At 41.5% G+C, this 26,302-nt stretch overlaps 1 protein-coding gene across 6 annotated transcripts in view; it reads left to right on the top strand.

Annotated features, from left to right (window-relative positions):
• Positions 1 to 26,302, top strand: part of TRPM3 (transient receptor potential cation channel subfamily M member 3) — a 597,865-nt gene that overhangs the window by 527,778 nt on the left and 43,785 nt on the right. For 3 of the 6 annotated variants that reach the window (XM_032798180.2, XM_032798182.2, XM_032798184.2), the window contains exons 10-19: positions 2,716 to 2,816; positions 4,147 to 4,281; positions 6,511 to 6,561; positions 15,431 to 15,466; positions 15,617 to 15,757; positions 18,631 to 18,660; positions 20,952 to 21,241; positions 22,057 to 22,285; positions 24,875 to 25,042; positions 26,029 to 26,154. In XM_032798180.2, coding sequence (XP_032654071.1) covers positions 2,716 to 2,816; positions 4,147 to 4,281; positions 6,511 to 6,561; positions 15,431 to 15,466; positions 15,617 to 15,757; positions 18,631 to 18,660; positions 20,952 to 21,241; positions 22,057 to 22,285; positions 24,875 to 25,042; positions 26,029 to 26,154 — 1,307 coding nt within the window. The remainder of the gene's footprint in view (positions 1 to 2,715; positions 2,817 to 4,146; positions 4,282 to 6,510; positions 6,562 to 15,430; positions 15,467 to 15,616; positions 15,758 to 18,630; positions 18,661 to 20,951; positions 21,242 to 22,056; positions 22,286 to 24,874; positions 25,043 to 26,028; positions 26,155 to 26,302) is intronic. The other 3 variants (XM_032798181.2, XM_032798183.2, XM_032798185.2) reach the window with 3 other exon arrangements.

Here is a 26,302-nt window from a genome sequence, read left to right as displayed (position 1 = left end):
GGGGCTGGGCAGGATGGTCCCGCGGGCCAGATGTGTTTGCCCACCTCTGCTCTAGCCCCAGGCTTTACTACTTCAGTTGACCTCAGCAGAACTGGAGCATCCTTGTTTCAGATCAGAGGGAAGAGTTGGCTGTGTTCTCCATCAAGGCTCTTTGATTCTGGAATTCATCCCTCTATCTGATCCAACAGACCCCAGATCTGTTATTTCTCAGAGTGACCTACAAGCCTCATCTTTCCTCCCAGCATTTGTGGAGGAGGTCCGCTGAAGGCTTGACAGGGTCTGTTATTTACATGGACATATTATTAGAATGGAAGACCAATGAAGTTCAATCATGTACCACGGAATGCCACAACATGGCCAACAAGCACATGGGAGCCAGAAATATGGGTGGTGTGAGAAGATTGCCAGTGATGGACATAATTGAATATCAAGCCAGACCACCCTAAGGACCTTGCCAAAGATTAATTTGAGTGGTGCTTGATCTGCAAGGAAGCCATGTCCCTTTGGGATTTGCCATGATGATTTGTTTGGGGGAGAGAGGGATTTTTATCTGGCAATATGTATTGAATTTACATCTTTACACGTTATGGCACACAGGGCCTCATTCTGCCTCAACGTAGTCAGTGACAGTTTTGCCACTAGTTTTGATGGAAGCAGGATCAGGCCAAGAGAGCCTGGGATTGGAGTGTTTTTTTCTGTTTACTTAAATAGAATTATAGGGACCTTTTTGCCCCTCCCAGGTATAAATACACTGGATAAGATTCTGCTCTTGTTTTTACATATGTAGCAACAAGGGGGTCTACTTCAGTGTGGGTCCAGCTGCATGAATGAGAGAAGACTCTAAGCGAGCACCTATGTCTGTCTTATTTACGGGAGTAGTAGTATTGTTTCTTAATTATAATTTCAGTGATTTACTCTGCTGAAGTTTTCGTTTTCTTTCCCCTTTTTTTCTTGTTTGCATTGTTCACCTTTATGTTCTGGCTCTTTTCCATAGTGATATGAAACCATCCTGTGTGACACATAATCACAACTCTTTAATGTAACTCTTGAAGAAAAATAATTGCTTTAGACAAAAAAAATTTGACATAATCTTGCTGCAAGGGGGAGACTGAAAAGTTAAGAATTAAGAAATTAAGTTGTAGTGTAATCCCTCTTAGGGTGGACTTATCCTTCACACAGAATTTTAATGTCCAAAATACTACATAGTACTGTGCTGCTGATTTCAGAGGGCTGCCTTCTTCTAGAGAGGAGCATGATTTTGTATAGTAATTAAATGGGAGCAGAATCATTTTCAAGTACTTTAAAGCCGTTAGCTGTGCCAAGACAGTGGGGACTAGTTTTCGGTATAATGAGTATAAAATCAGAAAAGAAGCTAGGCCTTGTCTACACTAAAAGGAAAAGTCGATGTAAGCTACACAATTTAAGTTACATGAATAGCGTAACTCAAATCAGTGTAGCTTAGATCTACTTACCGCGGGGTCCACACTACAAGATGTCAACAGAAGACACTCCCACGTCGACTCCCCTTACTCTTGATCAAGTGGAGTACAGGAGTCGACAGGAGTGCAATCGGCAGTCAATTTAGCAGGTCTTCACTAGACCCGCTAAATTGACTGCTGATGCATCGATTGCCACAGCGTTCATCCGCCGGTAAGTGTAGACAAGCCCTCAAAGTGTTAGACCAACTAAAAACAAGCCTTAATACAAGAGTTTACTTCTGCTCCCTACTAGCAAAATCAAAAGGCTCTTATTTATTTTGCTGATCAGTCCATTAATTCTAATTCTTATTGTGAATACTGAAGTTCAGATATTGTTTTTGGTTACAAATCAGCTCAATAACCCTGAAGTCCTTAGCAGAACATTTAAAAAAAAAAATACAGCAGATCAGGAGTGTCCCACAAAATCAGGTAAAACTGAAGTAAAGAACTCTGCCTTTCCAAAAACAACAACCATCTCATAAGCCTGAGCTGCATACTCTCTTACTTAAAGAAAGTATTACATTTCATTATCAGCTATATGTCATGCTTGCTCGTATGAATTTCTCTGCTGTGGGACTTGCTGTTCGTCCATACTGGTAAAAAGATATAATGCAAGCATTTTCTTTGTGGGTAATGCAAATCCTTATTATAATCCAGAACCCTCAGGTATTCGACACTAATATGCATAGAAAGTGGAGGCTTCTTAAAACGTAATCAGTCAAGGCAAGTACAAGACTGACACGTTTGTAGATTGGGCACATGCATCTGCATATATGATCTTGCAGTTGGAGCAGGAGACAGTCAGGACAAGTGAGTTCTATTTCTGGTCCCTATTTGAGTGGATATTATACTTGTAAAAGCAGCAAAGAATCCTGTGGCACCTTATAGACTAACAGACGTTTTGGAGCATAAGCTTTCGTGGGTGAATACCCACTTCGTCAGATCCAGACTAACATGGCTACCCCTCTGATATTATACTTGTATTTCACAAGGGTGCTGAGGCATAATTTATTAATCTTTGCATAGTTGAAAAGTGCTATATAAGTATTTTATTGCAGGAGTGCAGGGGAATGGTTATGTCTGATGATATAGGGTCCAGGTCTGAAGTTCTTACTCAGGAAGAATTGCCATTGACTTCAGTGGGAGTTTTGACTAAGTGAAGAGACTTCATATTTTAGTGTTGGGCCATTGACCGGGTCTAAAGTATGCCTTTTTTTTTCTCCCTGTTTCTGTATAGGAGCTAATGCGTCTGCTCCAGACCAACTGAGCCTAGCTTTGGCCTGGAACAGAGTAGACATCGCTCGCAGTCAGATCTTTATTTATGGGCAACAATGGCCGGTACAGTATATACCATCTTCTACAGAAATGTTTAAAATCTGACATCAAAGTGAATGCATTTTTTTAAAAAAAAACCACCCTGCTATGGGGTTTACAACGTACTGAGAAATGTTCAAGTCCAACTCAAGTTTCCCTGGTCAGAGCTACTGAAGACAGGATAGATCATAAAAGTTCCCTGCTCTTCTTAAAGGAAATGAGGCCATTTAGTGATGCAGCTAGATCATTGTGTCCACTGCCAAACCTTCCATGAGATAAACAACAAAAACTAAGCTATATTAACATTTGTTCTACAAACTGCCAGTGAGTGTCTGCTGCAAACCTTTTTGTATGCAAAAAACAAACAAAAACATTAATATATAGTTATGGGGAAAGTGAGATTTTTTTTTAACTGTTCTAAACATCCACTTGACACATGCTAATACTTTTGATGATCTGTCATGATGCAGTAAATTTAAGTTAGATACCTATCAGGTGTCATCAGACACAAACTATCACAATGTGAGACCCCCCCCCAGAGCAATTGCATCAAAGAAAATTGCCTATGTTTAAATACATTTGTTGCATTTTAATTTAAAATATATTCTCCAGTTCTTGCTACTCACAAAGATGGGATTTGCAAAGGAGCCTTGCTAGCCAGTTTTTCAGTTAACCTGAATATTTCTCTTGCATTCTCTATTGGAAATAGGCATGCAAAACACATGCAGCAGCTACTGATATCTTTCTCCATCACAAAATCACAGTGGCAATCTATGTAAAATTTATTGTGTACATTCAGTTCACTAGCTAAAAGCTGTACGTATGAGGTACCTCCAGAAGAGAAGAAAGCCAGGACTGTGTGTATAATGGATGTGATCTATGCATTTCATTTGGCCCTTGTTGGAAATGCTGTTTAAAAATACATTTCTGCTTCACTGGTTTCAAACCCTTCTTGGCTGCTTGTGTGACAATATTCACTTAGTAGGAATGAGCACAAAGTGCAAAATCAAAAGAAACAAAATGTTTGTCAAGAGAGTGAAACTAATAATGAAAAGCTGACGAGGATCGTGACTTGGTCACCTACTACCTAAGAACTGAACCTTTCAGTTCTTAGGTCCTGATCCAAATTTATCAGAGTGTATTGATCTTAGCACACTGATCTTTTCATTTTTGTACTGATACTTGAAACAGGGAAACCAAAATAGATTTAAAAATGTGGTGATCCCCTTCTAAGCTTAACAAGCTAAGGGAATTTTGTCAAAACACCAAACCCTCCCCATGCTAGAGTAACAGTAGCATCTAGAGGCTTTCCTCTAAACGCAGGAACAATCTCAGTGAATCCTTTCCCTTGCAGGTGGGATCCCTTGAGCAGGCAATGCTAGATGCCCTGGTATTGGACAGAGTGGATTTTGTGAAATTGCTCATTGAGAATGGAGTAAGCATGCATCGGTTTCTCACCCTCTCCCGACTAGAGGAACTGTACAATACGGTAGGGCCAACCTAAGGCAAATTTTCTGTTTGTTCATGTGTTTGTTTCACCATCTGCCCATCCTAAAATGACACAACGGTGCATAGCACAGCCAACACCTTCTCCACAAATGAGTTACTATTTTCTTACATCACAAGCCAACATTGCTTTCTTGGGTTTGACACTCTTATCATGAGAATTCACTATTGTTTCCTGCTTACTCCATCTAAGTACACATCATGAAGTGTGGTTAAATAAAGGTCACTGAAGTTGCAGACGGAACTGAGTGTTTGCTGGGAGTTGTAGTTCAGTATGATAGACCTTGGGCTTAGACAGGCCATTGGCAGGGAAGTTGTGGGCAAGGTAGGACCTGAAGGACAGAGCCACATGACTCCAGATCCTAGAGAAGATTCATTGGTTTATTTAAAAAAAAACAAAAAAACAAAAAACATTCTTTGAGTTTTTCAGTGTTGCCAACTCTTGTGATTTTATAATAAGGTTATCAATATTTGGTGTTTTTCTTAAAGCTGCAAATTCTGAATAGGTTATTAACTGAGAATAAGAGGTTTCACTAGAAAAACAGTTTCTAGCCCTTATGATTGCAGAGAAAAGCTTTCAAATATGTACTCATAAATACTCCAACACCAGAAAGCTTATAAAAAGAACCCTACATATATTGTTTTGTAAATCTTGTGATTTTTAAGAAAAATTTCATGATGGGGGGGCTGACTTATTATTTTTGAAAGCTTGGAGTTGGTAATACCATCATGCAAAATTTCACCATTTTTGCAATCCCAAAATTTTCCAAAATTAATAGTTTTTACTTTTGCAAATTTTATTTCCAAAACGTCTTTCTCCAAAAAGCAAAAGTCCTTAAAGCAAATGTTTGAGTATTGCACTGCTCTAGTCGCTTACAGCACTTCCCACACCAACACTCACCTCTGTCACCCTCCTCACAACAGCATGCCAAAAAAACTATTTGGGTGCTGTTGGGGAAAACTCCCAATTCACATCAGTGTCTGGTTCAGATGATTTCTATTTCAGTCCAACTGAAAGGAGTTGTGTCATGATACAAGGATACAAGGCTATGTTCTGCCTATACATTTCAAATCCATGCCCTCACTGGGCATGTCTGCAGTCTGCACACTGGCACTCTCTCTCAGCTCCCAGAACCGCAGCATCCTCTTTGCGACTTAGCCCTATGGCTAGGTCATCATCTGTTTTCCCCCTTCCAAGGAAGGGTATCTCTGTCCAATAGTCGAGCCTCTTCCCCAGTGGCGAGTTGGGGGAACACAGGCCCGCCCATTACTCTGACCCAAACCCAGGGACACTGTAAATAGCAGCCTCCTGCTTCTCCTCTGTAACCTCCAATCAATGCTGCTCTATTTCCCTGGGCCACTTCCCCATGGCCCCAGCACCTTCTTTGCCCTCACTTCAGGGCACTCTGCTGCTCAGTCCCAGTAGCAAGCCAGGAGCTCCCTCTCTCTCCCCCTGTCCCTGCTAGCAGCTGTTTTGTCCAAGGAACTTACAGTTCTCTCAGCCCTCCAGGGATACAGTCCTTACTCCCTGGGCTCCCAGCAGCCATCGACACTCTTCTGTCCTGCTGCTCTCTTTTATCTGAGCCTGTTGGGCATGGATTGGTTGCTCCCTGCAATTCCTCCAATTGGCTGTGCTTCATGCAGCCACTTTGGGCCACTCAGAGAACTCATGTCCATTGCTCCTTCTGGTGCAGGGCATGATTAACCCCTTGTATGTCTGTGTGGATTAGGTACTCCATCACAGGCTATCACATTATGGGCCTCAGGGGCATATATTACTAATTTACTTGTGGTGGCCAGAAGTTAAGTGTCTCCAAAATATCAAACACTAAAAGATTTGACTCAACTCATACACATAATAGAAAAACAAGTATCTATGCTGCCCTAAAGCCAAAGGTACAGACCTGCTCTTTGATTGGCTTGTTCTTTGACTATGTAACCTGGGGCATGTCTATTAATTTAGAAGAGAGAGCCTGAGAATTTTCTGAAGGATGTTGGACGAAGCTATGCTGTTGTAGTTTATTTGAAAGGAATAGATAAATTTGTGAGACTGAAGTGCTACTCATTAGTAGGGGTATGCATATGTTTGGTTGGGTGGTTAACTAGGATAACTTCACATGAATGGAGCACCTTCCAGATTTTCCATTTTATCTCCTACGTGACTTCTGTATAAGGCAAAAATATTTGATTCTTCTTCATCTGTCATTTACAGAGACATGGACCATCCAACACTTTGTATCATCTAGTGAGGGACGTCAAAAAGGTAAGAGTCCAATAGACGGTAGGTTGGAGGTAATGTCATGATTGCTTCTCGTAATTAGAGACAGTGTCTGTTTTGCATGAGCTTTCAGAGCATTCTCCTGTCCCTTCCCGTCTCCCCCTCCGTCCATGCCATTTCAGTCTGCATTGTTTGTATTGAATCTGAAACTCTTGCACACAATCCACAACAAACCAGTTACTGGGCTTGCTGTCTCAGTGGTTTTAGATGCTTTGGATACAATGCTTTCGCTAGTGGAATTGTAGGCTTTTTCATGCCATGTGGATTTATGCTGTTATCTGTATTTTTCCAGACCCATGACTATTTTGGAAGCTAATGTCCATGTTGGCAGTCAATCCCTGAGACTGTAATAGATCTATATTTCTTTTGTGCTCAATCCTAGTCCACTGCAACATTTACAGTTCCATCTTCTGTGATATACTGTAAAAGCTGTAAGTCCTCCATCACTAACAGTATAGAAAAAGGACTAGTGCAATAAAGCAAGAAGACAGCTTGTCTCTCTCCCATTATCAGAATTTCAAGTGAGTTTCAGGCATCTTGAACTATAAAGGTCCCAATGGGGCTAAACCAATCCACTTTCTTTAGCAATATCTTTGGGACGGGGAGGGGGGAATTGACATGGGACCAGAAATAAATGAAAAACCAGTATCTTCTATATGCAGATGGTTCAAGCAGGGAATTGTGACCCTGTGCTGACCCCATCATCTTTAATTTTCTTTCAAAGTGTGTGTAAACTGCAGACATTCTCAGTGCACACTGGTGCCTATGTTTCTTTAAGTAACTTGTGCCTCCAGAAGGTATATGCTTTCAAGGGGACTTTCTGTATACAGATTAACTAGTTAAATAATAGAGGGAAGAAGGAGAGAGAATTTTTGTCAGGGCACAAATCAAATTTGTGAGGTTCCTTTCATCAGTGAAAGCTAGACAGGGTTAAAGGGGTTCTGGTACAGTAGACATTTAAGGACTTCTAAACATCACAGTGTTGTAACAGCTGATGTTTGATGCAATGCTACTATATTAAATAATGTTATATAATAATTATATTAAATAATAGTTGGGGGGGCAGGGCACAGCCTCATTGGTTCTACCACACCCAAATAAAAGAAGCTAATGGTGCTGTATGCTATTGTATTAAAGGATTAAAACAGTGAAACCCCATTCCACCCCAGAATCTAATCTTACTTACCCCATTTTAGCCCCATTCATTTCAGTGTTACATAGGAATTACGCTGGTGTAATGGAAAGCAATCAGAGACCTTCCAAACCCCCCCCCCCCGCCTTATTTTAATTATTCATGATGTCCCTTCTCCACCTCTTTCCTCGCACCTGTGGCCTTTGGCTAGAAATGTAATGGCAAAAGGTCATTTGTATATGAGGCAGAGGAAGGGCTAGTTCCAGTGTCCTGCATTGCTTTCTGGAGGAGCTGGGTAAAAGTGGACCTCCTCAGGGGCTATTGCTTGTCATGGAGGTACCTACCACGCTTGGTTTCTGAGGGAACTTCTTGTCGGTCACCCTATGGAGTTGTGACAGCAATAGCAACAGCCTGGAAAAGTATCAGAGGGGTAGCCGTGTTAGTCTGGATCTGTAAAAGCAGCAGAGAATCCTGTGGCACCTTATAGACTAACAGACGTTTTGGAGCGTGAGCTTTCGTGGGTGAATACCCACTTGTCACAGGTCATCCCTTCTGCTTCATACAGGTGGAACAATGTCTGGCACTGAGTGGGAAGGCAGAGTTAGGATTGAAATAACACAGGCATGGATAGTACATAATAAACAAGTTGGCAAGAGTCTATTGCTGGGGTTTCCCAACACGGAAACAAAAGAAAGCAAAAGCTTGAAAATTGATTAGAAATATTTGAAGAGGTTTGGGTCATTTTAGTTTTGTTGAGAAGGGGTCTACAGTATCATCTGTAAAGTAGACATCATTAACTAATATACAAGTGTCAATGAGAAAATATGAAATATCTGCAACATATTTGGAATTGTTCGCATGCATAAATCCCTTGGATGGAGCACAGTACTCAGATTAAGCCTGAGTGCATCTAGGCTGCCTGCTTCTCTGTACTTTCTCTGTGAGGCGCAAGCTGGTAGTACATTTTGTTAGTAAATGTGTGATCATTTTTGTGTCTTTAAATGTTTGGAATGATTATCATCTGTCTTTTAGATTAAACAGATTCCATTTCAAATTCCCTGGCCGCCTCTTTCTAACATCCTTCTTCAGAAGCAAAGCATTTCAAGTGTCAAAAGGTTGTGTTATAATAAGGGTAATTAGAACATTGTTTACCATAGTTTCCCAGGGCCTCTGATCTGAGAGGTGTTTTTAAAAGAGCCTTATTGTGAAAAAGTAAGTGTTTTATAAGCACTTTATATAAACAGAAGACTTTTTCGTAAAGCAGTAAGAAACTAAAAGATTTTTAATATATGTTAACAATATGTATCCCCCGTGATTAAAAATATGCAAGGTATTGGAATTTTTCCTAAAATGTATCCTATTGGGCTTTATGTTGTTTGTTGTTGTTGTTGTTTTTCCTCGTGTAGAATCTTTCTTTCTTTAACACCTGCCTTTATGTTGAGCAAATGTATGCTCTAACTGGAATACAGCTAATGGCTTAGAATACAAACAGGCCATGAGCAACCATCCACTAGTGCTCATCAGAAATATGCCCCATTATGGCCTATTCTTTTCATTTTGTCAATGATGAAAAATACCTATGCCATCCTGGCTGATATCTGACATTGTACCACAGTCCTGCACCTGAGCAATCAAATCCCTTATTAGTCAATCGATCAGTCAGGAGATTGACACGAATTTAAATACAAATACATTCTTGAAAATAACCTCTCAGTGGAACATAGCATTATTTGACAGTGAAACAGTTCATTGTGCATGACAGAGGCAGATTGGTGTGTAGAAGCTAGTCTTTCAGTTTAGATAAATTTTGAAGCCGGATAGTTAAACTTTCAATCTTAATGGCAGTCTCTAAAACTATAAACACCAAAGAGATTTGAAATCTGTCACCTCAACCTAGTACTTCCAGGACTAGCACAATCTATATGCATTTTATTTCATAGATAGACTAATCTGTAAATGTTCTACTGTAAAATGTGAATTATTTATATCTTCTGTATCTAGGCAAATTACAGAATCAAAAATAACTGCTTGAAAAAGAAACATGAAAACTATGTTGAATTTGCTATTGTATATTAAAATATATCACCCCAAATCTCTAAGATTTTTCCTTTCATTTGAGAAAGACTCACGGTTTACAGGAGTTCTGATAGTACTATTGGGATTCCCTTTAGAACAAACTGTTATGCAATGAGGAAGGTACACAGTCTTATTTATGGAAGCTCGTATTTGTTTTGTGGATTCTGATTCACATTCTCCTGAGAGTTTCCAAATATTATTGTAGAGATTGTCACTTCAACATAGCTGTTCACAGTCTAGCCCTAAGAAAAAAAGCTAAAAGAATTATAGCCACAATCAGGGTTTGAATTCTAAATGTATCAATTAACAAAGAGAATACTCTCTCCTTTCTAATAACTATGGTTTACGGAGAATTGTCCATCTCCCACTTTTGATCCCTTTAGTTCAGCCACTAAATGTAAAGCTAATTCTGTTTGCCTTATTCGCGCACACAGCCTCACTGATGTCAAAGGGACCTGTGTCAAGGTGAACAGAATTTTTCCCACAGTGGTCACTTTCATCACATTGTTGTTCAAATGATTACACTCAAAATAAACAGCAGGAAAAAAAATGGAGTTGACTGTGTCTTGACACTATTTTTGTGGGCAGAGATTGCCCTCTACTGGTCATTTTTAATATAAAAATAAGATTCTGCCCTACCTTTGGATCCTATTCATGCAAAGTCATGCAGATCAGCAGGTTAGTATTTTTCATTTCTTTATTCTTAATGAATAGATGTTCATACTGCTCATTAGTTATATATACATTCAAATTTCACTGTTGTTAGTTTGAGAGACAGTTTCTGGATTCCTGTATTACCAGGGAACTGTGAAGCATAGTTTTCTCCAGTATTGTGAAATACTATTGAACTCTTAGTATAGAAAATGAGAAATGGTCGTTATCAGTTCTGACCTAGTGAAAGGAATGCCACTGACACGTTCGAATTTGAGAGGGGAAGAATAGTGCATTGGTGTCATAAAGGTTACTTCAGGATCATTGCAGACTATTAGTATCATTGGCTCAAACTGTCCTCTTTCATACCTGTATTGTATAGGTAGGTTCCACGCTGTCTGAGGATCAAGGGTTGTGGGCAGCTTGTATCATTGTGCTGCCACTGCAGCCAGACTTGGGGTACCAACTGAGCCTTATTGTTAATCAGTTTATTTGCTGCAGCTTCTGCTACAGTATTCACAAGCACTGACTTAAGTATAATATGTAGTTGACAGTATAAATAGTTAGAATTCATCTGAGAATATTTACAATAGCTAATGAAACTTAATATTGCCCATTACAGTTAAAACAAGGAGCAGTTTCATATCTACTATAGAATGGACATATTTGCTATGTGGGGCTGATCCTGCAAACGCTCTGGCACACTTTTCTTTCCCATTGACTTTAATGAGACTATTCACTGTATAAAATTATTCCCATGCTTAACAGGATTAAGACCTGTGTATGCATTATACAATGTGTGCTTTGGCTATTTTTTTACAAGATTTCTTCAACAGAGTGTCCATTGTTAATTAAATTGACTGAAATTTTCAAAACTAAAGGGATTTAGGTACATCTTCCATTAACGTACAGGTAAATGTATTGGGAGATGTGTCTAAATCCCCTAGATTGCTTTGAAAATCTCCACTATGATATGATAAAGTATTGAGTTCAACATTATAATATGCTATAGGATATTATATATTGTGTTTACTTAAATTGCATCGTGATAACTAATATTTACCACTGAACATGTTTCTACTGCAGAACATTCATTTATTGAGGTGTCAAAAACAGCTCTCATTGAAGTTAATGGGAGTTTTGTCAAGAGATTCAATTCTCATTAACTTTGAAAATCGTTGCTCCCATTTCTGCCAGGGAATGAATTTTAACCTTTCCGTTTAGAACAGTTATAAAGCAGCTCTACATAAGTCTCCTATATGGCACTTTGCCATTGGTTCCTGTTTACATGTGATCACAAAGAGAAGGCTAGAGCCTGCAGTCCTTACTCAGGTAAAACTCACATTGGTTCAAACATTCTGGACAGAGAGAACCATTTCTAAAAAGCCAATCATTTTAATTGTTCTTCTTTTAATGAGAAATGTTCATTTTCATGACAGTGCTCAGAACACAAACATGTTACCTGGTTATGATCACATTGATAGATCATGCCTATTAGGGTCAGTCTTTTGTAAGGAGCAGTGCAGAGCCACTGTGTAGTCCCTGTTATCAGTGCTGACCCCTTCAGACTCCCCCATAGTGTAAACACACTGTTTCCCAGACCTCCAGCCATGCTGGACATTCTGGTCACAATTTAACTCTCAGAGCACATGGTAGGTGTAGCAAAGAACACATACAGACATTGCACCAAACTGTAACACATTATTGATCTTTCTTTTAACAGCATGAGAAATACACAGATCTAGACAAAAATAATAAACCCTACCTGCATTTCCCTACCTCAGTTTTCCCATCGCTTCAGAGCATTCTTTCACCTGAGGTCAGGGCTGTCTGGGACTATCCAGGATCTTTCATAATCACAGCGCCTGGCTTGGATTATGAAACATGGAGCCCTTTTCTCCCACGCTTGCCTCCTCAGACCTTGGATGATCCATTGACTTCCCCTCTCCTGCCAACACTTCCTGCGACTGCCTCTCTGAGGGTTTTTTCCCCGCTGTGAACCCTTTTACAGCCTTCCACTCCTTCTGTCAGGTGACTCCTGGATCAGCTTCCTTAGGTGAACCCAGACTCCTAGCAGGTGACCTCGTTGCCAGGCAACCTCTCCCCTGACAAACCATTGTTCTGCATGGGAGCCTCCCTATTGTCTAGGATGTTTATATTTAAATGGAGGCTCATCCTAAATTAATGTCCCTCTATTGTCTGCCCTGCATCACTACACCTTGGAATTTCAGTCCAACATGGAGGCAAAGAGAGACCATAGAGAAGGCAACTAGTCCTCATTTTCAAAATAGAGTTGGTAGCTTGGCAAAGATACATAGAGTTCAGAATCTCGCACAGAATTTATAAATTGTACACAAAGGTTCTTAAAATCATCACAGTCTGTCCCTCAGAGTGTTTTATGATGTATGCTTCATTAATCTAAATCAAATAAACACATCTGCATAGAAGTCAGGTAGATGTACAGAACCTCTACAGACCTCTGTCTGCAAAAAATTCCCAAAGAGAAAAAGAAGGAATATTCATAAAATTAATTATTTTGCATTAATAACCCAGGTGTAATGATATTAAGAAAACTACAGATTAACTACAATCCATGCTGCATATCATTATAGCAAACATAATGGTTTTACTAGAGTACATTAAATAGTAGTATTAAGATAAAAATTGCAATTTAGCTGCCTTATTTTAGTTTTACTATAAAAGCTCTTGTTGTATCATAGCATATTTTTCCCTTGGATACAATTCTGTGTTCATGGATGGGCTAATTGATCTCTTAGGCTTAATTCTATGTCTAATTAACCCAGAATTGTCATGTTTCCTATAATGATATACAGATTGTCTGTAGCTAATCTGGAGGTTTTTTAATATTATCATCAAAGTTTGGGCAAATTATTCATAATGACTAATTTTCTGAATTATACCTCTTCTCTGTTTGTGAATTGTTCACAGGCAGTGGTCTGTATAAAAAAGCCAAATATTTTTGTGTGGTAGCATCCCTTACTTAATCCCTGACTGCCCCTTCACTCTGTGAGTGGACCAAAGCTTTCTCTTGCTGAGTTCCCCTATGGAGACAGAGAGAGGCCAAATGCCAGCTTTGTGGGATTGTCCTTCCCATCTCTAGAATTTTCCAGGAACTCTTCTGTGGGAGACCTGGGAGGGCACTGCTCTGTGGGATTTTGATGGTGGGGTCTAGAGAACAAAGGTGTGGAAGAATAGGACCTGTTGTTCTCCAGGCCATTATTCTGTTCTATTCTAGTCTATGTATACTCTTATACCATGCTCATCACAGTAGTATCTGAGTGGACCTCACTTTACATTCAGAGCAGAGAGAACTGTTTTAAGGTCTGATTTCATAACTTCACATGCAGTAAGCTGCATAGAACTCATGACCTTTGGGTCATCATTAGCAGCACTGATAATGTGGAGTAGAAGGGAATAGGTCAGGGAGCACACAAAGTTGGAGCCATAAATATTCTGTATATTGTTGGCCTTTTCCATTTAAAATTAAAGGTGTTTGATGGCATGGAAATTAATATGAATTTATTCCAATACCAGGAAGGGTAAGAAACAGTGGCGCAATGGGTCAGAACTGGTTTTTCAGCTCAACAGCACCCAGAGATTATCCAGGAAATCAAGGGGTCATTTTTCAAAGCAATGTATGACGAAAAAGCTGAGTAGCCCCCATTGGCATTAATGGGAGTTGTGTAGCAATAACCCTGTGCTGAAAACTTACCCTTTAAACCAGTGGTTCCCAAACTTATTTAACCGATCGTGGCTCCCAGTGGCCGTGGTTCGCTGCTCCAGGCCAATGGGAGCTGCTGGAAGCGCCGCGGGCCAAGGGTCATGCTGGCCGCCACTTCCAGCAGCTCCCATTGGCCTGGAGCAGCGAACTGCGACCACAGCAGGTAAACAAATCGGCCCGGCCAGCCAGGGGCTTTCCCTGCACAAGCAGCGGAACAAGTTTGGGAATCACTGCTTTAAACTATCTTAAAATAAAATGCATCAAGTCACAAGAGGGCAATGTGTTAAAAAAAATCATTGGGTTTATATATTTGCTCCTAAAACTCTAGATAAAACAGAACTGGATAAGAATCAGAATTATTTGATGCACACCACATTCCTGGCCTATGTACATAAAGCAAAAAAACAGGCACTTTATGAGCCAGTTTAATGTTTTCTGCAAAGCAGATGATGACATACCTCCTTGACTCTAACAAGTTTTTTAAAAGACTCATTTCAAGCAAAAGAGATTTAAGTCCACATTTAAGTGGGCACACCTTGCTAATGAAACTTTTCCCCCCCTTCCTTTTATTTGATGAGTGCTAACTATTAAATATTACAATGTAGGGAAGAAACATGCTTTTAGGAAATAGAGATCACAGCTGAGGAGCTGCAAAGCCTCTGTTTGCAAATGATATAGAGCAGGGGTCGGCAACCTTTAAGAAGTGGTGTGCCAAGTCTTCATTTATTCACTCTAATTTAAGGTTTTGCATGCCAGTAATACATTTGAACATTTTTATAGGTCTATAATATATAACCAAACTATTGTTGTATGTAAAATAAATAAGGTTTTTAAAATGTTTAAGAAGCTTCATTTAAAATTCAATTAAAATGCAGAGACCCCCGGACCGGTGGCCAGGATCTGGGCAGTGTGAGTGCCACTGAAAATCAGCTCGCATGCCATAGGTTGCCTACCCTTGATATAGAGCTTCCTTCACAATGGACTGAAAGAGAAGGTAGCCCAAATGGGTGCCAGTGCAAACATATTCAGCCGAAGAGATGCTGTGTGTGGAAAACATACTTCACAGAGGGACTAGAGTTCAGCAAGTGTGCCTGACCTTTAGGGAAATGCTTGGTACTCATGTTTTTTGTTCTGCAGTGGTGTTTCTTGTTTCCCCCAGCAGAAGAAATTGAGTACTATTTTCTGACATTATTATCTTCTGTTACTACCAAGGATTACTGCACATTCTTATTTACTTATGTCTTCTTTCCAAGCGAGAATATCCAGGTTTCGGTTGGATCTATTTTAAGGTGAATTAATTAACCAGCATAATACATTTCTATGTTTCTTAACTAATTTGTATTTGTTTTACTCTAATATAGTTAGAGGAAACATTGAATGGTATCTGTACTAATCAGCTTTGTCTCTTTGTTTCTTTTCCTTTTTCTTTAATTTGATAGGGTAACTTACCTCCGGATTACAGGATAAGTCTGATTGATATTGGCTTGGTAATTGAGTACCTGATGGGAGGAGCTTATCGCTGCAACTACACACGAAAACGGTTCAGAACCCTCTACCACAATTTGTTTGGACCCAAGAGAGTAAGGAGTTGTATTTCTTTACCAGTAGTATTGCGATTCTGAAGTCAGGCCCACCAGAGCCATTCCGGGCCCCAAGGCAGAACAGTCAATGGATCCCAACACGCACACAAGCTGCATCCCCACAGACACGGTCTACCTGACATTTTCACAGTGCTGCGCCTGCACTGGCTGATACCCAGCAAGCCACTGGCTGTGCTGCATCTGCCCAGTGAGTTGCTGGGTGTGCTCTTCCGGCACAGCCAGGGCCTCCACATGCCCGCCCAGTACAGCTGCCAGCTGTCTAATCACACAAACCAAAAGACCCTTGCCCCGCCCCCTGCCCCACTCCTTACTTGAGACCATGCCCCTGTCCAGCCCCTTCTCTGAGTCCCCACCCCTGCTCACTCCATCTCCCTCCCTTCCCCATCCTCACTCACTTTCACCAGACTGGGGCAGGTGGTAGGAGTGCAGGAGAGGGTGTGGAGTGCAGGCACTGGGAGAGAGTTTGGGTGGGGAGGATGCAGGCTCTGGGTGGGAGTTTGGGTGCAGAAGGGGTGTGAGCTGAGCTCTGGGAGGGAGTTTGGGTGCAGGAGAGGGTGCGTGGTGTGGGTTCTAGGAGGGAGAATGGGTGGGGGAGGGGTGTGCGATATGGGCTCTGGGAGGGAGTTTGAGTATGGGAGGGGGTGTATGGTGTGGGCTCTGGGAAGGAGTTTGGGTGCGGGAGGGGGTGCGGGCTCTGGGAAGGCGTTTGAGTGCGGGAGGGGGTCCGGCATGCAGGCTCTGGGAGGGAGTTTGGGTGCGGGAGGGGGTGCGGCGTGCGGGCTCTGGGAGGGAGTTTGGGTGCGGGGTGCAGGCTTTGGAAGGAAGTTTGGGTGCAGGAGGGGGTGAGGGGTGCAGGCTCTGGAAGGAAGTTTGGGTGTGGGAGGGCGTTCAGACTCTGTGCTGGGGCAGAGGGTTGGGATGCAAGAGGAGGGCAGAGGGTCAATGCTTACCTTTGGCACCTCCCAAAACCAACCGGCACACCCCTCTGGCTGCAGCTTCTAGGAGGGGGCCAGGGGGGTCTCTGTGCACCACTGGCACCTCCCCCACAGCTGCCATTGGCTGCAGTTCCCAGCCAATGGGAGCTGCAGAGTCAGCGCTCTGGACGGGGGCAGCGTGCGGAGACCCTCTCCCCCGGGACTGCAGGGACGTGCTGGACACTTCTGGGAATGGCGCAGAGCAAGAGTGGGCAGGAAGCCTGCCTTAACTCCACTGCACTGCTAGCAGCAGCCAGGGGCCCCTGGGCCTTTTTAAATCACCTGGGCTCCTGGGCAATTGCCCCCGTTGTTTCCCCCTGTCAACAGGCCTGTCTGATGTGGTTATAACAAAAAGGTACTGGGAGTCAATTCAGTAAAGGGCTGAATTTTGGTAGTTTTCTTCCCATCATAGGAGTTATAAGAGGAAGAATCAATACATGCATGTCATTTGCTGCTAGGATGCAGCTGCCTGAGTCTAGGATAAAGATTGTTACTGGGTTCTCATTTTTTAAAGAGCAACAATTCTCTCTACTGATTAGCCGTTCATTATGATCCGGGTTTTGTGCATAGCAGAGCAGCTGCCTCACTGCGACCTAGGGAAAGTCAGCTCCTGACACTAGCTATTTTATGGGCTGGCTGCAGAAATTATTAGGTGAGGTTCTTTGGCCTGTGTTATGCAGGAGGTCAGACTAGATGATCATCACGGTCCCTTCTGACCCTAAAATCTATTAATATGAATCTGTGAATAGTTCTGATACGAAACCTTATGAAGGCAATGAGTGTCTTTCCATTGACTTTCAGGGGCTTTGGATCAGCCCCTGTAATAGGTAGTATATTGCAGTTAGATTGAAAAAAAAATTGAATTGAGAGAGAGAAATTTCCCTGGTATGTGCTGAAACCTTTTTAAGTGGCATGGAGATTTCAGAACTGGAAAAATCATAACTCTAAATGGGCTTGATCCTGCACTCCTTGAGTGCAAAGAGTGCAGGTTCAGGGCACAATTTTGTATTTTTTGATGTTATACTGCTGTGAATCTGGAGTAATTCGTCAGTCTTTATAAAACAAAATGATGTTCATTCTTGTCTTTAATGAAGTCTCTTCAGATTCACAGCAGTGGAACTGAAAGCAGAATTTGGTTGTCTTCCATGAAACTTCTAGTTATAACAACTTCTCTTAGCTTACTCTCTAGCCGACACAGATATTTCACATATGGGTTCACTTTCTAGAGACATGTATAAGTATGATTCTGATGATCTCATCCTAGCAGACATTGGTCCTGATAGTACAACAGCTGCTATGAAATATTTACATCCAAAGGAAAACTGGAGACCTGCTGGGTTTGTTTGGGGCTTTTTGCCAATTCCACCATGGGGATGGCTTTTCTGTCATGTCTTTTTTTTTTTTTAAAGTAGCAAAATGCACTCTTTTCTCTTCAGAGAAATGCTCCCTTCCCTCAGCCACTCAGTGGAAAAACTGTATAAATTAAGGCTTTGTAAACCTTGGGCCAGATCCTTGGTCTCTTTGAATTGCTGAAGCAGTGGAAAAAAAGGGCCATATATCTGCTCTATGAGGAGGTGGGAGAATCCCGTAGAGCCAGCAGAGTGCCCCCTCTTTTGCAGCTTCTTGTTAGACGGGTTGTCAGATGAAGGATACATGTCCAGAATGCTAATGAACTCCTGGGATACTCAATGGATGGAATGGCCCCTTAGTGTCTGCTACATCCAGCACAAATTAGAGCTGCTGTAACTTATGGTAAGGGCCAAACTTATGCCCAGGATCTTGGGGGAGAGGGGATACGTAGGATTATATAATTTTGTTTAAAATGTTGTTGGTATGGATAGGCTATATAATGGTTTATTAAACTCTTTTTTTGTACAGCCAAAAGCCCTGAAACTTCTGGGAATGGAGGTAGGTGACATGTAGTAAATCTTAATGTTACATTCTCTTCCCTTTCTCACCAAATTCAAGCAGCATTATACTATCTGAGACTTCTTGTAATTAATATATTTTAAAAGTTCCACAGATTTAGAACGAGCAGTTAAACACACACAAGGCTGTTCTTTCCACTAAGGTAAATTGTTTAAATAAATTGTAATAGAAAATCAATTTCTCAGTATGCTTCCCCATAGACAAACTAAAAAAAAAAAGTGGGGGAAGTAAATCCCGTTGTCTCCAGGTCTCTGTTGGTGAAATCGGAACATATTGTTTTAAATAGTACAGTCTATTTGAAACCAGTATCCCAATCCAACAAGTATAAAAACAGAAAGCTGTCAGAGAGGTCAAACAAATATAGTATGTGATGCCGAGTTCCCATTGATGTGGCTGAGGCTTTTGACTTTTTCTTTTCCCTTTGTAGAAAAGGTTAGAGGCAATTGTTTGGGGTGCAGGGAAGCACAAAATCCTACTTTGCCACTCCAGAATCTATAAACAACAACTAGGTGCCTCGCTGTCCTTATTCAAATACCTGCTCCCACATCCGACAGCAATGGATAGATTACCACATTACATAAATGTTTCTGCTAAAATAGGGTCAGATGCACAAACTGTTGTTCATATTGAGTAGTGCCTTGCTCCACAAATAGTCCTGTTTACTTCAGTGGAACTACATGAGGGAGCAGGTCCTACTTAATGTGAGTGAGGGTATCAGAATCCAGCCCATGGCCATCAGGGCATTTGTTAACAATTAGATTGTGCTTTTTAAGTTTCAGTGTGAGCACCATACTTAGTTGAATGTGAGTGGTTTGCACTTTTCAGAGTAGTTGTTTCAGGCTATCTGTTTGCAGACTCAGCAAACCATTACTGCACTGTTTCATGTTTTCTCAGATACTGAAGGTTTTCTTTACAACTATATGAGAGAGAAGCTTCTCTCTTTTCATGAAAACTTCAATTCTGGGGCATAATTCTGTGTCAAGTGGTTGGATTCTGTAGCAAGTTTTGTGGCAACCTAATTATGGAAAATGTGGAGCACTGAGTATAGTTGTTTTTTTTTTTAATTATTTTACATGCTATTTAGGCTGGGATTCTCGAAAACCCTCCACTTTGTCCTGTCTGTACTCCCAATGCCATCAATGGGACCACTTTCACAAAGCCCAGCCTTAATTATTTTGTAAATATCATTGGTTTATAATTGTCACTTTTATGACCACTTTTTAACTATATGTAATTGTAAACAATATTAAAATAAAGATTTTCAGACGTAAAATATCTTTACTTGGGAACTTGAGCTGAGATAGAATGGAGGGCATGAGTGTAGTGCAACGTCAATCTTCAATAACCCAGCATCCTTCAGCCTCTGTAATGCTGTACGCTGGCACTTTAAAGAGCTGAGGTTTTGTATGATAAGTTTCACTTTGTTGCTCACACAAGGAGCAAAGTTCAGTGAACGCAATCTGGGAGCAGAAGGAAAAGGAAAGCTATAGGACAAGATGAGAGGACGGAAATAAACAGGATGGGCAAGCAAGAAGAAATAACATGGAATTGGAGGGGAAAAGGGGAGAAGAAAGGACACAGAATTGAGGCAGTGGGATAGTATGTGAGGAGAGAGAGGTTACCCCACTGATAAGATCAGGATGGGAGATCACTAAGAATGAGACAGAAGTGAAGAAAGGACAAAACAATACCATGCTACCATCTTTTGACGAAGCATCCTCCAGCCTCTCCCTCATTGTCCTCTCTAATGCACTTAGAGTGAAAAGAGGTGAATGTATCCACCCCAATGTGATTAAAAACTCAGAGGTAAATGGACATACCAAAAGCTTTAATGTAAAGGTGGTTTTCCCAGGAGTGACCTGGGTATGTTATGATAGTGCTCTGCACTACCACAGGGAAGGGCCAGGTTAGATTGACATTCCCAGTCTCCCATTTTCCACCAGACAGGAGCTGAGAGTGTTGAATCATCATTTCATATGCATCACATCATTTTGTGAATTATTTTTTTCAGTGAATGTGAAATTAGTTATGTAAGTTTGTGTAGGGAGGAGTAGTGGGAAGCAGCAGAAATTCTCCTCCTAGAAACTCAGAATTTGGGCTGGTCACAGTGAATAATTAGTCAGTCTAATCAGCAATTAAAAGAAAGTAAGTTACATGAACATGAGTGTGCCTGTTGTGAGGGAGTCAACTTCCTTGTGTTGTGTCTCCTGTATTCAGTGTAAACTGATTCACATCATTCCCTAGAACCACACTTTCTCCTTGTTTGACAGGATGATGTCCCTTTGCGAAGAGGAAGGAAGACCACAAAGAAACGAGAAGAAGAAGTGGATATTGATTTGGATGATCCTGAGATTAACCATTTCCCTTTCCCCTTCCATGAGCTGATGGTGTGGGCTGTGCTGATGAAGCGTCAGAAGATGGCCCTCTTTTTCTGGCAGCATGGGGAGGAGGCTATGGCAAAGGCTCTGGTGGCCTGTAAACTCTGCAAAGCCATGGCCCACGAGGCATCAGAAAATGACATGGTGGATGACATATCCCAGGAGCTGAACCACAACTCCAGGTTGATTTCCTTTTATGCATACTTTCTGGGGAGTAGCAAAGAGAAGCTGCTGAAACTGCCAGTAATCAGCTTAGGAGTGACTTGCTTTAACTGCTAAAGATGTAGGGAAAATGCAGTGCCCTCAAAGCCAAAGGAGTGGCTTTTAGGGAGCACCATGCTAACAGAGCCTTTCTAAAAACCATGCTAACAGTGCAACTTCTAAAATGGATAGAACAGGAGCCAAAATGGTGAATAAAGCCTGTATACTGACTATATGCTTTCCTCCATCATGAGGCCACCAGAGCCTGAATGTGATTCTGTTGAGTCACTTTTTCCATCCCAATGAAATACAGTTCAAAATCTACTGAAGTAGTATCCAGGTGCAGGAAGTAACTAATCAGGAGATCAGACTAGATCTCAGGAGGTCAGACTAGATCATCATCATAATCCCTTCTGGCCTTAAAATCCATGAATCAAAGACCACAGGAATTTGAACAATTTTTGGACACAGGTTAATAAAACCTCCCCTTCAGGGGTACCTGACCATGAGATCATGAACAAGCAATGGGGGCCTGGATTGCCTAATAGCAGATAGACAATGGGCTTCAAGGAGAGAAGAGCAGCCAGGCAGGTGGGAGAAGATGTCTGGGAGCAGTGGATACGCAGTTTTCTAAATCAGAACATTTATTTAAGTGCCTTACTTTAGGCACTCAGGTTTGAAAATGTGGGCCTCCATGTATAGCCAGCACCACGACTGCATTTCATGGAGCTGTCACTAACAGTGTACTATCCACAAAGCAGACTGTGCTGGCTAATGAGAATGTCCTCTGTTGCAGGGATTTTGGCCAGCTGGCGGTGGAGCTGTTGGACCAATCCTACAAGCAGGATGAGCAGTTGGCAATGAAACTGCTGACCTACGAGCTGAAGAACTGGAGTAATGCCACGTGCCTGCAGCTTGCGGTGGCAGCCAAGCACCGAGATTTCATTGCTCACACTTGTAGCCAAATGCTGCTCACAGACATGTGGATGGGCCGGCTCCGGATGCGCAAAAATTCAGGTCTAAAGGTCAGCACTGCCTTAGTATCAATTAAGAGCAAGAGCTCTAAGGGATGGCAAGGGGGCTGACACCAAATCAGCTACAACTAGATGTACTAATTAACTAATTGCTGGTCCTGTGTTATTTATAGTGACGTGACACAGTGCTCATCCCTACTGGCCCAAATCCTGAGGGCCTTACTCAGTCCTTGGTCAAAACTCTCCAAGATCAATAGGACAGTTACTGGCATAAAGACTGAGCAACGGCTTCAGGATTTCTCCCTAACTGAAGACTTCAGGGTTTGGCCGTATTTAAAAATAAAAATCAGTTAATAAATTAAAAGGGTGTGTGAATGAATTTATTACTAGTGAAAAGTGCTGAATTGACAACCCTGGAGAATGATCTTCAGAACAAACAAATGCAGCAGCAGTGCAAAGACTCCTGCAATCCCAGGTCAAGCTGCCTCCTTCCTAACCTGGACAGACCAACCCTAGGGGATGTGGAGGATAATTCAATCAAGCCTATTTAATTCTGAATTTCTCTGGCAAAATAGCCAGTGAGAGTGGAGTTATCTGACAGGCATTTCTGTCCAAGAGGAACTGAGCTGTGGTGCGTTTACCTTCAGCACAGAATTCACTAGTCAGACCAAGAATTGCCATTTTTAATTATGTTTTGTGGTGATATTCCCTGACAGGGGCATTCCCTCGCCTGTATCAGGTTTACATGTGAAAATTGACACTTGCTCTGGCTGTTCTATTGTGCTGCAAAAGCATGTATCTGAGAAAATAATTATAAACAGCACAAATATAAATATATCATTATCACACTGGAACTAATACACTATCAGTAACAAATGAGTGTCAGTGGCTATTAAGATTCTTATCTCACTCGTGTCAAAGCTCTGCATGAGTACCTTTCTTTCTAAAACTAGGACATGTTCTTACATTTTGGAAAGTCCTCCCTCTTAGCCATGTTTTCTGAATCCATCTGTGCCCGGATCCCCTTGCTCTCCCTGGGGGGCCTGACCCTCTTGCAAACCTGACTTTTGAGATGTTCCAGTTGTTTATTACTCAGTAGATCTTGCTTACTGTAGTGTAGTGGATCTATCCATTTTCCCTCCTGTGCCTTGTCCTTTATAGTGTGTATCTCTTCAGCCACACAGCAGACCCCTGGCCCTATCCTTTGCATAATAAGTACCTTAGGGTGATAAATTCCATTTTCCTTTTGGTTTGTTCCTCCCAACTGTCCATACTCAGTTTATTGTTCACTCTATTTATTCTGCTTTATTCCATAAAGTTTTATCCTTTAACTGTCCCTCCCTGAAGCAACTCTCTTTAGGCAAAAGAGAGAACAGCATAGACTTTGTCATGCAGCTTAATGGAGTATATGGCAGCATTGGGGGTGTGGGGGGAGGGTGTACTTTAAAAGCAGGGCAGCTCCAGTCCAGAGACCTGAATTGACCTCTGCAATGCACTAGTAAGCATCAGTAGACAAAGCAGGAATGTTCTCCCTCATGGGATGGAAATATATTCTCCTCACATATGCCAACAGGCCTACTACATAATTTCATTGGCATTACTAGAGTTAAATTCGTTGGAGAGATGTATAAAATGATTTTTCCATGAAATGCTGGCAAAAATCAAGCTTTGGTGTGTGTGTGTGGTTACCCAGGTGTAGTGTGTTGCATATGTAAGAAGAATGTAAAATGGATGTGCAGCACAAGATAGCGAATACAGGAGAATATGAGCTCACATTGATGGGAGCAGTGCTGCCAAGTTACAGGAGTGAATACCTAAGCACATAAGTTGCATACTTTTAAGTCTGTCTGCTCAGACTCACTCATGCCATTGTCCTGACCTATTCTACCCTATGCACTTCCAAGTAAGGGATCACAGGGAATTTACTAAGCCCTGATGACCTAGATGTGTCAAAAATATCACACCCCTACCCAACATAAAGCTAAGTCAACAACCTTCCCAGTGTAGATGTAACTATGCCAACAGAGAAATGCTTTCATTGGCATAGCTAATGTCTTCTGGGGAGGCAGTATTACCATCCTGGCTAAACTCCTTCTGTTGGTTTATGCTGTGTCTCCACTAGTGGGCTCTACCAGCATAGCTATGCCAGCACAGGCTCTGTACTGTAGACACGGCTAACACTTACTGCAGAGAACTATGTCTTTGCCTAATGTTTCTTGTGTCTCACATTAACACTGGAACACTCTACTGTGCAATGTGCAAAATTTTTCAGGTTCAAGGTTCAATGCTTCTGTGGTTCCGCCTACTACCTAGTATGGTAATATTTTGTAGTGTTCTAACTTGTAACAATATGTATGAGATGAGCAATTTAGGGTTATATGAATAATAAATTATTCAGCACAATGAGTTAGCCATATAACTTCTATTAACATTGCAAGGGATGCTATGCTTAGTTTCCGTACAGTCTTCTGTAAACATAATCTCAAATGACAGATTTCCAGCTGCCATTGAAATTTACACACTGGAATGTTTGATTCCCTGATTCCCCAAGGGGCTTGTTCCATTTGATACTAAGCTACCACCATAATCATAACCTGTTAATTGAGATGATTATTATTATTATCATTATTATTGCTTTAGGTAATTCTAGGAATTCTACTTCCTCCTTCAATTCTCAGCTTGGAGTTCAAGAACAAAGATGACATGCCTTACATGTCTCAGGCCCATGAAATCCATCTACAAGAGAAGGAGCCAGAGGAACCAGAAAAACCTGTAAAGGAAAAGGAAGAGGAGGACATGGAACTCACAGTAAGGGCAAATAATACAAAAGCCAGCCTAAGTTCTATCAATTTACTATTCCGACCTCTACAGGAACTGCAGACTAGAATGTCCAAGTTTAGTGGATAAATGCCTCCAAAAATCCTCTTTCCTCGGTGGGACTCAATACTTGCGTTGCAATGCTGAATCGCCATATTTGCCTCTTTGAGTCCTGACGTTGCCTCAGTGCATGACAATACTGCCTCATCACATTGTGATGTGACGTCATGTATTGACCAACAGCAACGTGGCATTGTCTGAACTAAATGTAACAGACTTGCAGGATTCAGAACACAGCCAAGAACGTTAAGACGAGTAGCCTGGATGAGATTGAGCACTAGTCTTTCATGTGTTCAGAAGGCAGGGAGAATGGAAGTTCCCAAAGCTTGGATGGGGACTGGAGGTTTTTTCCTTTTATCTGTCCTCGTTTAGCAGAAATTAGTATACTGGTATATCTACTGCTAAGATATGGAAATCTGTCTAATCAGAATTTCACCTCTTTTGAGTCCCTCACTCAATGCTTTCCCACATTGGTGATTACTTACTAGTACACATGTGGAAGTACTTAGAAAGGATTGCACAATCTAGCCCTGGATAATAACAAGAGCTCGGTGGGAGGGGGTTACATTTGATTGTGTTCTTCTGTTTTTTTATAATAAATATTTTATTTGCTTAATTTAAAATGTTAGAATTGCACAGTGTAACCCTGAATGAATAATTCATACCACAAAATGACTCGAACCATTGAAATTCTGATTAGACAAATCTCCACAGTTCCTTGTTTGTATCAAGCTTCATGGGTATTTTTTATTTGGCCAAGGTAGGGGAAAAATTGCAAATCCAATCATCAGAGAGCTTTGAAGGGCTTTAACTCCACCCTGGTCCTCCAGGGCCAAGATGCAACCAAGACACATCAGTAAAAAAGAAAAGGGTTCTTTCTGGTTAATTTTTTTTAAAAAACAGCCTATTTCCCACAGGCAAACAGCAGGCGCTGCCCCCAGGACCCCATCTGCAGGCAGGCAGAAGGACCTGCCTACAGGACCCAATATGCAGGCAAGCGGAAGAACCGGTCCACAAGACCTGCCTACAGGACCTATTTGCAGGCAAGAACCTGGCCATTGGAAAAGACCAGATGCCAGCGTAGCACTTGATGGGCTGTTTTCCACTCATTAGCTACTAATTACAATTCATTACTGCTGGCTTCTGCTCAATTCATGAAGTACTTATTCAAATCCAATAAGTGCTTTACAC

This window comes from Chelonoidis abingdonii, chromosome 6 (assembly GCF_003597395.2).
Source record: "Chelonoidis abingdonii isolate Lonesome George chromosome 6, CheloAbing_2.0, whole genome shotgun sequence".
Taxonomy (NCBI): Eukaryota; Metazoa; Chordata; order Testudines; family Testudinidae; genus Chelonoidis; species Chelonoidis abingdonii.
Note: the sequence above shows the minus strand (reverse complement) of the source record. Positions and strands in the feature narration are given on the sequence as shown.